Raw genomic sequence first — 12,632 nt, forward strand, 5'->3', positions numbered from 1 at the left:
ACCTCTGAAAGTTTTCCAGATTGCCACTTTAACAACTTAAATTACGTTAATAGTATGTAATAGATGTTTAGTATGTAACCGTTTTTGTTTTACTGGAATTTCCCATCTAAAGAAAATCTAAAAATGAGAATGATGAGACAGATCCCCATGGAAACGGAGTTTGCTGCTGGCCCACCAGTTTCTGGTTGTTGAGGTGCATCTCGCGGTCGGCCACCTCGCGCCGCAGCCGGTCCACGTCCTCGCCCAGCTGCAGGCGCTCCTCGTTCTCCTCCGTGGCCTCGTCCAGCTGCTTGGACAGGTAGAAGTTCTGCCGGTTGAGCTCGGCGTTCTCCTGGGTCAGCGTGGTCAGCTGGTCCTCCAGGTCTGTGATCACCTGGACAGGTTGGGGGGAGGGGGGGGGGGGGGGGGGGGGGGGGGGGGGGGGGGGGGGGGGGGGGGGGGGGGGGGGGGGGAGGGTGAGAGAGAGAGAGAGGTCAGCGTGGTCAGCTGGTCCTCCAGGTCTGTGATCACCTGGACAGGTGGGGGGGGGGGAGGGAGAGACAGGGTGGTGGAGAGGGAGGGAGAGAGAGAGGGAGAGGGAGGTGAGCTTGGTAAGCCTCCAGCCTCTGGGTCTGTGATCTCCTGGACAGGTGGGGACAGGGGGGAAGGGGTCGGGAGGTAGGGTGGCAGGGAGGTTTACCGGCAGTTATGTACAGCTGTACCCTAGAATATCTTTGAGCACCAGGTGATTCACCTGCCACTGATTGTTTTAAACGTGTCATCATCTGGTATCTCATTTCAGCCAATCAGAGGAGTGATCTCTTTGAGGCTGGTATGAAGGGTAAACCCCAGTGCCTGAGGTTAATGTTTAATGCTTTACGATGATTCTTTTATTATTAATATTGCACCTTATTTTCCGTATCTCATCCTACATTCTCACTTTATATCATTCTCTATCATACATTTTGCGCGCTATCCTGATCAGGGCCCATTTGATGAATTTCTGAACCATGGTATTTGGGCCTTACTTTTTGCTGCTTTTTGCTTCCAGGACCCATGGGGTCCGACAGGATAGTAAACTCTTGGGGAAACGTGGAAAAAACTATTCTCATGAACCATAAATCAAAATGTCAGCTCCTTAGAGGGACCTGACCAAATTAATTTTTAGTTACTTTGAAAATAAATAATCGCCAAATGCTCAAATTTGAATATGAATATTAGCCGGCATTATGCAATCAATCACAAGTCTAAAGAGGAGAGAGAGAGAGAGAGAGAGAGAGAGAGAGAGAGAGAGAGAGAGAGAGAGAGAGAGAGAGAGAGAGAGAGAGAGAGAGAGAGAGAGAGAGAGAAAGAGAGAGAGAGAGAGAGAGGGAGGCAGAGAGGGAGAGAGAGAGCGAGAAAGAGAGAGGGAGCGGGGAGAGAGATAGAGAGGGAGAAAGAGAGGGAGGGAGCGGGGGAGAGAGAGAGAGAGGGAGAGAGAGAGAGGGAGGGAGCGGGGGAAAGAGAGAGGGAGAGAGAGAGAGAGGCAGAGGGGGAGAGAGAGTGGAAGAAAGAGGGAGGGAGCGGGGGAGAGAGAGAGAGGGAGGGAGGGAGAGAGAGAGAGAGAGAGAGAGAGAGAGAGAGAGAGAGAGAGAGAGAGAGAGAGAGAGAGAGAGAGAGAGAGAGAGAGAGAGAGAGAGAGAGAGAGAGAGAGAGAGAGAGAGAGAGAGAGAGAGTCAGACAGATTGGGAGAGACGATAAATGATAGTGCGAGGCTGATTAAAGTGGCTGTCAAGGGTGCTCCTGAACCCTGATTCACCGGCCTTCATGGCAATCACTGGAGCAGTTTGAGGGTGTTGATGAGATGGATCTCCTCTTAATACGCTTTGATGGCTCTGAGAGGCCTGGCGAGGAGAAGGAAACGTTCAGAGCGGGCGGCGAGGGGATGTCACACCAGGGATCTGGAGGAATGGAGGAGCTGTCATCGTGTCGTCCCATTGTCTCACGCTGTATGGCCCACCGTGCATCTCCACATCCACCTGAGACTTCACTCAAGGGTGGGCGAGAAGCCGACAACACAAGCTGATGTCTCTATTCATCGTTTAACTATTGTTCACTTCCATCAAAATGGAAGCAAGCCCTTTGTTAAATAAAAGCCTTACTGTGGACCCAGAACTGAATATACCTTATGAATTGTTTCATTTCTATGTGTATTGTTAAAGCTACTGCACTGACCTTCCACTGTTCACCTTCCATAGTCCCAGAACGACTCTATAGAAGAATGCATGCAGATGAAACACTCCCACATTGATAGAAGACAAGACTCCAATGGCTTTCAAAAACTTGGGTTTACTCTTTTGCCCTTATACTTTTCCAGTGTCTGATCAGTAGCCAGAACCTGCTTTGGAGGAAGTTATCTAAACAGACTGTGAGTGGGTGGATCTCGTATGTAGGGCAGAAGGAGAGAGTCAGAGAGAGAGAGAGGGTATTATGTATTAACCACAGTGGACTCATGGCTATGCCAAACTGTATGCCGTTAGAGGCGCTTGAAAACCTTATTTCCCCAGAGCTCTCCCGTTATTATTACAGTTGTAGCTTGAGGTCTCTGTTTTGGATAACACTTTACAAGGGGTACATTAATAAACCCTTGATTAACATTAGTGAAGGCAGTTATAAGCATTATTATATGGCATTAGCATAGGGGTTAAGGCTAACCTTATTAAATGGTGTATTAATTAATACTTATGAACATGAACACAATAAGTAACTGTTTACTTCATTCGTTAACTGTTAATTCAATGTTTGTTAATGCTTATTACTACATTCACTTATGCTAATTAACGGCTAATTAATGTACACGCATTGTAACACTGTGTTACACTCTTGATCAAATAATCCTTCTCAATTAAGAGTATGTACCTTCAAGGTAATTAAAAATGTGATTGGCGTACAAAAAATTTATAATAACAAAGGACTTGAGATCCATCATATATATGTATAAATATATAATCATCCGTATGTATCTGATGGACTGCATTTCCATTGTAATTTTTTCTTTTCTTTTATTGTCTTATTATTTTATTCGACAGAATAGTTGTGCAGTGATAAAATATGTGTAAAAGTAGAGAATGTAAAGTCGTACCGCGCAGCTGTCTCTCAAGGCATCAAACTTGCGCTGGATCTCGTCCCGGTGAGCCTGGGGAGATAACAGAGCGGAAGGGAGAGGTCGACGTCAGACACTGTACACACGGAAAAACACCTCAGCGTGAGCTGTCACAACACCACACATTCACTGCTGCCGCTGATATGCAGTTTCAATCCATTACTTTTAATTAATAGTACAATAGCTTGGTTTCATTGAAATGTCCGATATGTATACATGTATATATATGGAGACATCAAATATGTTTCTAATATTCACTGACATGATGTTTGATCAGGAGAACCGTGGTACCAGCCTTTTGTACCAGGCCCATTGTCTGAAACAGACATCTAAAGACCTCATCGCGGTTCTATTTGATTGTCCTTGCTCATGCAATACAACACTGTTGTAAACAGTGTTGTCTTTAAATTTTAATGCATCTGCAAAGTGCACTAAGTTAGTGTCCAGTAGATGGCGATGTATCGAACAACCAATGCACAAGATCTCGGTCACTCTCTTAGGCCTTTAACATATGACCTCCGGATCATTTCCGGAGGACCGGTGAGAAGATGATCCGAGTCTCCCTTTCACACATGCAACCGACAATTGGAGAGGAGCCACATAAGACGTGTTCACACATGCTGGAGATCCTCCGGATATTTTAGGTGAGGGGTGGCGCTCGGGTAGAGCGTGTAGGAGGAGGACGTGACGCAGAAAGTTTGCAGCGGGAGTCGCAGTGATTTGTTTAAGACACAACACAGATCGCGGGTGAGGCTTCCAACTCAGGCTAACCGACTCTTTCTGCGGTGATATCAATGCTGCATTTATTGAGACGTATCCACATTATCAAGTGGAAAGTACAACGCAGAATTCAGGCGAGGAGAGAAACACGAAGCAGCTCCACTCCGTAGTCCCGGTTTCATGCAGTCGCACGATAAAAACGTCCTCCACAGGTCGGCGACACGTCCACTCGCTCGGTGTGAATCCTCCGGCTCTCCGATTCTCCAGACTTTCCAATAGGGGCTTACCCGGGTTAACTCCGGAGAGGTTGATTCAGACATTTGCGTTCACACACACCCAGCTGCACTGTCAGGACTGCACTGTCAGCCGGACATCCTCTGGGTCATACCCGTATGACCCAGAGGATGTCCTGACAGTGCACGTGTGAGAGGGCAGCCCGTCTCTCACCCGCAGCACAGTGATCTCCTCCTCGGCCTCGGCAGTGGTCTCCTCCAGCTCCGTCTTGGCCTGGTTCAGCTGGCTCTCCAGCGAGCGCCGGGCCGTCTGCACCCCGCTGAGCTGGGACTCACGCTCCTGCAGCGACAGGGTCAGCTCAGACACCTGCTGCTTGATCTCCAGCTTCTGCTCCTCATGCTCCAGGCCCATCTGGTGGTGGTGGAGAGAGAGAGAGAGAGAGAGAGAGAGAGAGAGAGAGAGAGAGAGAGAGAGAGAGAGAGAGAGAGAGAGAGAGAGAGAGAGAGAGAGAGAGAGAGAGAGAGAGAGAATTTAGAATTTTAAATCAATAATCAATAATTCTGAATTTGATTTAGAAAATTATTTCGGATTTTTGAAAACCACTCGCCCCAGGGACTAAACTAGGTGAAAAACATTGATATTATCCAAAAGCACATGTAATATGCATGCTCTTCTTTTAAGCAAGCCTCAACCAGTCCTTTCGGGACCCAACTGGATCCATTCGATCCTCTAGTCTACAACTTTTCTTATCTTTGCTAGTCCATTTAGCTGGTCCTGAAATGTACTTCATCATTGTGTGGACAAGCATGTGGATCTAGGTGTGCTACGTGACCAGTGGCGGTTTTAGGTACGGGCGAACCAGGCAGCCGCCCGGGGCGGCATATTTGTCGGGGGTGCCAAATCACAGAATGAAACCCACACTGAAGTCTGCAGGTTCACGATACAACACCTCGGGGTGTAACTGGACGTAGAACCGCCACTGTACGTGACCCTCTGTAGCCATGCACAATCTTCCACCAGAGGTTGCCTGTCTGTTCTTCAACAAGTGCCTTGTACCTGGACAGCCAGCAGCCTTTCAACCAATAGTCCGGAGCAAATCAACGTTTCCATCACGCCTTCATCCTCCACCGTTCAGAGTGAGTACGGTTTTCAGCCAACGTTCTTTGTGGTTCCGACACAGCTGCCGAAGCGGACACTTTTCAGCAGCAGTCCTGCTGTTTTCACTCCAACATTCTCAGTGTCCACAGTCAAACACCAGCTTCTGAGCTGCTTTGAGTCTAAATGCCGTTACTCTGGAGGGAATGTCTATAAGGCCCATTCAACCCTCCTCGACAGTTAACTACGAGGCACACTGTTTAAACACTCACCTGCCCTGGAGAGATCTGTATAAAACACCACTGCATTAATCCTTATCTCCACTTAATCAGTTTAATACTGCATTTAAATAGCTTCCTCGAAAATACAGCTTTTTCTACATTTCATCATTGTCCCTGATGTCGGTGAATCGGGTTCTGACCAGTCCTGGAGAAGCTGAGGGCTTCCAGTGTCTGGTTTGGTTTTCAGACATCGTTCAGGCTTGTGCCCTGCATCTGTAATTTCAGCTGCAGTGGAAGAGGGATATAGCTGTCAAAAGTCCCTGATCTGTGCTTTACCAACATCCCACTAATAATTCTCGGAAACAACATCTATCCAAAACCACTAAAAGCTCTGGCAAAAAGCTATTTTTTGGTGTTGTATATTATTAAAGTGCCAATGAGACAGTTCGAAAAACAGATAAATGGAGGAATGTGAAACCCACCATGCTATTACTGCTCCTAGCTAGCTTAGATTGATCACCCTGTGCAATTTAAAACCAGTCTAAAACCGCTGACCCTACTGTCAAACACCTTAACCTACGGGTACTGCCTGACTATTATAAGGTCTGGTTGAGTTAGTAGCCTCCTTAATCAAGCAGATAATTGTAGTTGGGTGTCCTCAATCATCCTATATATGATCCAATCCACTGCTCTATTTCAGGTAAGCTATTCTGTCTAGGCTTATGGGCTTGTCCTGTGCATGCACTGAGATTTTCACAATGTACCAATCAACGTGGGCCTTGCCCTCATTTCAATCGACTCTGTGTTTATAGTGACGCAAAGAGCATCCTCCCTATCCATCAGCAATGAATTCTTACCAGTCTACTAATAAGAATTCTACCAACAACTAAATGTCCAATGGCGGCATCCCAGATCCATCAATGACCAATAACCCCTCTTAGGGTTTTTCTGCCATGACGGAGGTGGATAAGGCAACGGTCCCGCTCCATGCTTCCATGTTGAGACCGGTAAATGCTGGTGCGTCACTCTTGGTTTTGTTATCCACCCGGCCTGCCTTGCCTTAAGAGAACCGTTTTTCCAGGTATTAGTTCTTCATCCCCTGGCCAACACCGCAGAGTCACCAGTGGCTTCTGACAAACAGGAGGCCAGCGGGGATGGCGTTGATCTCGTCATAGATGATCATTTGCTTCGGCGGCGTCCTCGCCCATCCCCCTCTTCAGCCTAGTGGCTGCGGGGCGGAGATTAAACAGCATATTATAGCCCGGGTTTTCCCAGCCTCTCTGCAGCGTTCCCATGAGTTTGCATCCTGGGATCACCTTTACAACCCGATGTACCAGTTCCCTAGACCCCGACTTTTGCTCCTTGTCCCTTACAGGCGGTAGGCTTTAAGGAGAAGGTGTATTAACCTGCGATGCTCGTAGCAGGGTCCACGCTGCTGTGTTCTCTCCACTTGCAGACCCTTCATCCCCTCCCTTTCGAGGGAGGAGCCCCTTGGATGTCAACTGGTGTGACAGCGGTAAGAACCCAGGGAATGCGGCCTGTTCCAAGACAGGACGGCTCAGCTATCTGATTCGCCTCTCTCAGGGCACATGTGGTTCAGAGCTATGCGTTTGACCAATGGGGCTGGACAAAAGAGTGAGGTTGGGACATTCCACTCAGTTCCAGCATCGTCCCCCACCCTTCATGAAGCTGATGTAGAGAAAGCTGAAGTACTCCTGCTGGAGCTCTAGCAACGGAGGTGGCTCATCTGCTGGACAAGGGGTTGTTCCCGAAAGTCAGAGAAGATGAGATCCATTCTGGATCTAAGCATTCTCCAAAAAATCTGTTGGAGTGGCTGAAATGGAGAATGCTCACTGTCAGAGCACTGCTCCAGTGTGTTAGAGCGGGACTTTGGTTCACATCCTTGGATCTCAAGCATACTCCACGTACCTGATCTCAAAGTTCCCAGGACGTTTACCTGCTTTGCCTTCAAGAGTGTGGCTTACGAATGCCATTGCCTGCCTTTCAGATACCCTGTGGTCCCTTCTCAAAGTGTGTGAAGGCAGGGCTGATCAGAAGAAGAAGAAGAACAGGAGGCAACGTGGCGGTGATAAGTCACCTGTCCCTCTTGAGCTCCCCCATAAATTGGGACAGCAGCTCAGGGCTTCCTCTCTGTCAGCTGGTCTACTTGGGACATTGCCTCCACTCTACTACGAGGGATGTGTGTGAGTGTTATTGCGACGCTGCCAAATGGCGTGCTCTCTCCAAACAGCGTTTATCTCTCTGGCTACGTGACTATGTTTGTTCAGCCCCCACTCGGGAGGGCTTAGCGCAACAACTGGGTGTTACAGCTCATTCTGCAGGGGGGTGTGACCGCTTCTACGGCTTTACTCAGAAGCCCGTCCGTGGAAGACATTAGTTTGGCGGCCTCATGGTCGTACTCCTACCCCCTTTGTCATCTTTTATGTGCTGGATTTGACCAGGGTTTCTATCAGCCACTTTGTGTTGGAGCCGGGCTCAGCTCAAGAGATATCACCTCCCAGTTCCTCGCACAGCCTAGGAATAAGGCTCTTTCACTGAGCTATTAGGATTCATAACTGGGTCCTACGCTGCCGCCTATCCCTTGTGTCTCCCAGTGTTGTCCCAGTGTTGTCCCAGCGCTGCGGTGGGATTAGGAGCGACCAGGTATTCATTGGCTGAGGTTACTGAGGTTCTTTACCGGCGTACCATGCATATCCTGTCCATAGCTATTTGTTATGCGTGTTGTTTCAATCGTTCCGATCTCTTGTATGCTTTCTTTTCGGGGCCCAGTACATTGTTTAATTTTCCTGCACAGCATAGTCCAATAAATCGAAGCCAAGACAGCTACAATCATAGAAGTAGAGTTATTATGGCATATAACATTGACGGTTTGCAAAAATGTGCACTTGGGAGGGATATATTGACACCATTCCTCTTGGATTAGAAGCAGTTTCTTGCAGCTGATCTGTTCCCCGATATCCAGCAACACCCGCTCTCCTGTCTCAGCGGGACGAGCAGCGATCCGAGTCCCATGAAGGTCTCAGAGGACGCCTTGTTCAACGAATGCCTCTTCTGTTCCAACAAACCAATCACCAAGCAATCGTTTTTTAAGAAGATGTAGCCGATCATGCAGGGAAATAGAAGAATTGCATACCTCAAGGAGGAAATAAAAGTCTGAAAATAATATATATTCTTTTACAAATAATCTGCCAAACACTCACCACTTCCCAAACACTCGCTTAAGAACCAGAGAGAGAGAGAGAGAGAGAGAGAGAGAGAGAGAGAGAGAGAGAGAGAGAGAGAGAGAGAGAGAGAGAGAGAAAGAGAGAAAGAGAGAGAGAGAGAGAGAGAGAGAGAGAGAGAGAGAGGGCGGTCTAAACCAGGTAGATACTTTATACAGAGTAATAATGTGTCTAATTGTATATCATTTTCTAGCTCAGTTTAAACAAAAACAGCAGGAGATAACTCTCATTATACAAACAAGAGCCAAAGAGTGAGCAGAACATTCACCTCCATACACTAGTTCCTATCTCTAATATTAAAGTGGTGAAGGGATTGTCTTTAAATTCAGACATTTATCTCCACAGGACATATCCTGATATGTTCAGCCTCCTCCATACGCAGATCTCCCCAGGTGATTGTCGGCCATCTGAAGGATCCCCATCCACCCCACCTCCCGGGTCTCACCTCCCTCAGCCGGGTCTCCAGCTCCTGGCCCCGGCTCTTGCTGCTGTGCTCTCACCTCCCTCAGCCGGGTCTCCAGCTCCTGGCCCCGGCTCTTGCTGCTGTGCTCCTGCTGGCTGAGCTTCTCCAGGTGCTCCTCCAGCTTGGCGTTCTGGGCCTCCAGCTTTCCCGCCTGGGACTCCAGGTAGAACTTCTGCTGCCGCAGCTCTGAGATCATCTCCTCCTGGGCTTTCCTTGGGTGGAGAAAAACACACCCAGGACGCCAGGCACAACACCACAACGCACAACACAAACACACACTTTAATATCAGGGCCAATACAACCATTGGATATTTGATCATGTTTGACAAACAGACAGATAGACAGAAGTAAAGGTAGAATGAGAAAGATAAATAGACGGGTAGATAGGATACGATGGACAGTACATGTTCTTCTGGGTGTAGATGCTGCTGTTGGCGGCTAGCTTGTTGGCTTCAGAGAGTTCAGAGATCCTCTGCTCCAGACTGTTGGTCTTTGATTCCATGGCGTTGATGGTCTGGACAGAGGGACGAGATGTCTCAAGTTAGAAATCCAGTGAGGCTCCATACGTCTTCCGGATTAGAATTTTTATTATTATTAACAGAGTATTCACAGAGTATCTATGGATACCTATCATTATTCTAGTTAGGTTTTCACAGAGTGTCTGTGGGTACCTTTATTATAGGGTTTAGGTATTATTATTATTCCGGATTGGAAACACCTATAGCTCAGCCACTGAACGCACAAAAATTAAAATTTCAACATTTGAATTGCCGGTAAGCTGGTCTCCAAAGCAGGTTTGGTGTTAATTCTCCCATAGGGGGCGCTATAATTGTCGGTCAAAGTTAAATGATCAGCCCTGCCACCCCGAGGGATTTAAAGGTCCCATGGCATGCTACTTTATGGATGCTTATATATAGGTGTTGGTGGGCCCTTAATACAGTATTTGACGACGTTCAAGAAGTTCAGCCTTGGTGCAGAAATACAGCCACTACAAGCCAGTCCCGCAATGAGCTTTCCACAAACATGCCGTTTTTTAGAGGTGGGTCAAGGTGGAGGGTGGGGGTGTGGCCCTGAGCAGCTTGGGGCCACGGTACCATGCACTCGTGTTTCTTTGGATGTATCACAATGGCGAGGCGCACACAGCTTTTGGCCTTGTTTTGTAAACATTCTCGAACACTCCGGGTGCTCCGGCGGGAGTCCTGAAGCTCCGTATCTAAATAATGTCATATTATACATAGATATCTATATCATACAACATATATTATTATGGCCAAAAGCAGATTTTTGCTGTTTCTTCCACTTCCACATCAATCTCAAGTAGAATGAACCACGACATGGAGGAGAAAGGGATTGTTGCCCGCGATTGTTGACCACGATTGTCTCCTGCCAGAGCCCCGCTGCCCGCTGCCGAGGCACCACCGTCTCGGAATCAGGCAGCAGGCATTGCCGAGGCACCACCGCCCGGTGGCGGTGATGCCTCCTGGCGGTGCTGCCTCGCGGCAGCGGGCAGCAGGGCTCCGATGGGAGACAATCGCTGAAATAACCCCCACTACGAGTCATCATTAATTTTTCAAAGGCGGAGCAGGATACCTAGTGCTCATTTTACAACGCCATTTCTAGCCACTGGGGGACCGTAGGCAGGCTAGGGGAACTCATGTTAATGTTAGAAAACCTCATATAGTGAAATTTTCATGCCACGGGACCTTTAACATTGTGAAACGGTGCACAAATGACTTATTTTGCATGCTGGACATTTTTGCGATCGATCACAACATCTTTGTGCTGCACCATTTTACCAGCGTGTGAGTGTGTGTGTGTGTGTGTGTGTGTGTGTGTGTGTGTGTGTGTGTGTGTGTGTGTGTGTGTGTGTGTGTGTGTGTGTGTGTGTGTGTGTGTGTGTGTGTGTGTGTGAGTATGTGTGTGTGTTTGTGTGTGTGTGTGTGTGTGTGTGTGTGTGTGTGTGTGTGTGTGTGTGTGTGTGTGTGTGTGTGTGTGTGTGTGTGTGTGTGTGTGTGTGTGTGTGTGTGTGTGTGTGTGTGTGTGTGTGTGTGTGCTTGAGTGTGCGTGTATGAGTAAGTGTAAGTGTGTTTGTGTACGTGCACATGCATGTGTGTGTTGGTTTGTTTTCAAAGACCCTCCCCTGTTGGAGGCATAGTGGTGGTGAATCTCTTGAACAGGGCGGTCGCTTGGGTCGGCGGTGCGTGGGCTCTGAATCTCTCTCGCTACTGCTTGTTATTGCTCTCATTCTTGTTATTATTCCTGGTACCTCCGTAACAAATCATTTCCAAATCTTGTAAATGGGGGTCAGTGGAGTTGAACATGTGCAGAACACGGAGCGGGCCGCTCTGGGCTGGCCGGTACCCACCGCCCGCTGGTCGCTGATCACCCCACACTTCTCCCGCAACTCCTCCTCGGATTTGCTCTGACCGGCCCTCAGCATCTCCTTATCCGCCATGTCCACCTTCATCTGGGCCTCCAGCACCTGTTGGGGCCGTAAGCACACCGCCGTCTCAGGGCTCAGGCCTGCCGCACATCCAGTTCCCCGAGAATGCCGGTTTGAAGAGAGCAAAGCTCCTATTTTGCGGTGCTAATTAGCGAGAACAGACACCCACCAGGCACCAGCAACGCACAAACAAGATGTCACTTTGCAGCGCCTTTTCTCTTTTTGCTCAAAGGCACAGTTTCAAAGGCTTTTTGTATGTGCGCACATTTATGTTACCATCTGTTTCTGTTTCTTTATGTATTTGTGTATGTATGAATGATTAATGTTTGTATGCATGTATGTGTATGTACGTGTATGTATTTATGTATGTATGCATGCATGAACTGTATGTATGTATGTATGTATGTATGTATGTATGTATGTATGTATGTATGTATGTATGTATGTATGTATGTATGTATGTATGAATGTATGTATGTATTTATGTATGTATGTATGTATGTATGTATGTATGTATGTATGTATGTATGTATGTATGTATGTATGTATGTAGTTATGATAAACTGTATTTATGCAAATATGCATGTGTGCATGTTCATGGTCAAATGGAGTGCATCTAATCACTGGACCTTGGTCTTGTCCTCAAACAGCTTTTCCTTTTGCTCAAGATGAGTCCCTATACGCTGGGCTGAGGACTGGCTCTCTCGCAGGCTTTCCTCCAACTCCTGTGCCAAACAACACACATCTCTCACACATCTCATCTAACAACAGCAAAACTTCCATATTCACCACACAAATCGTTGTGTACAAAGACAGTAGCTCAATAAGTATCTTCCTTTATCAGCATGGAAAAATAAATGCCCTTAATGATCTCCCGTAAGAGACTAATTAGTGAAAAATTCTGTCCCGGAAAAATCAAACGTCCCTGGTGCAGCATGCTTCTTATCGCTTCGATTGCTATATCCATTGCTATGGATCGATGCGTTTACCAAATGATCTTATGTCCTGTAATGTTCTGTGATGAGAAGTAAACGCCTGTTTACCTGAATCCTCTCCGACATCTGCTGCATCTGCTGGGCTTTGCTCTGGATGT

General features: G+C 47.5%; 1 protein-coding gene across 1 annotated transcript in view; it reads right to left on the reverse strand.

The window, feature by feature from the left end:
- Nucleotides 1-12,632, reverse strand: part of LOC130383788 (citron Rho-interacting kinase) — a 63,185-nt gene that overhangs the window by 33,655 nt on the left and 16,898 nt on the right. Inside the window, exons 9-16 of the mRNA XM_056591586.1 lie at nt 12,583-12,632; nt 12,169-12,264; nt 11,462-11,578; nt 9,501-9,610; nt 9,134-9,308; nt 4,289-4,486; nt 3,101-3,154; nt 176-373 (exon numbers count right to left, since the gene is read on the reverse strand). The exon at nt 12,583-12,632 is cut by the window's right edge and continues 76 nt beyond it. Coding sequence (XP_056447561.1) covers nt 176-373; nt 3,101-3,154; nt 4,289-4,486; nt 9,134-9,308; nt 9,501-9,610; nt 11,462-11,578; nt 12,169-12,264; nt 12,583-12,632 — 998 coding nt within the window. The remainder of the gene's footprint in view (nt 1-175; nt 374-3,100; nt 3,155-4,288; nt 4,487-9,133; nt 9,309-9,500; nt 9,611-11,461; nt 11,579-12,168; nt 12,265-12,582) is intronic.

The sequence above is a fragment of the Gadus chalcogrammus genome, chromosome 6 (genome assembly GCF_026213295.1).
Source record: "Gadus chalcogrammus isolate NIFS_2021 chromosome 6, NIFS_Gcha_1.0, whole genome shotgun sequence".
NCBI lineage: Eukaryota > Metazoa > Chordata > Actinopteri > Gadiformes > Gadidae > Gadus > Gadus chalcogrammus.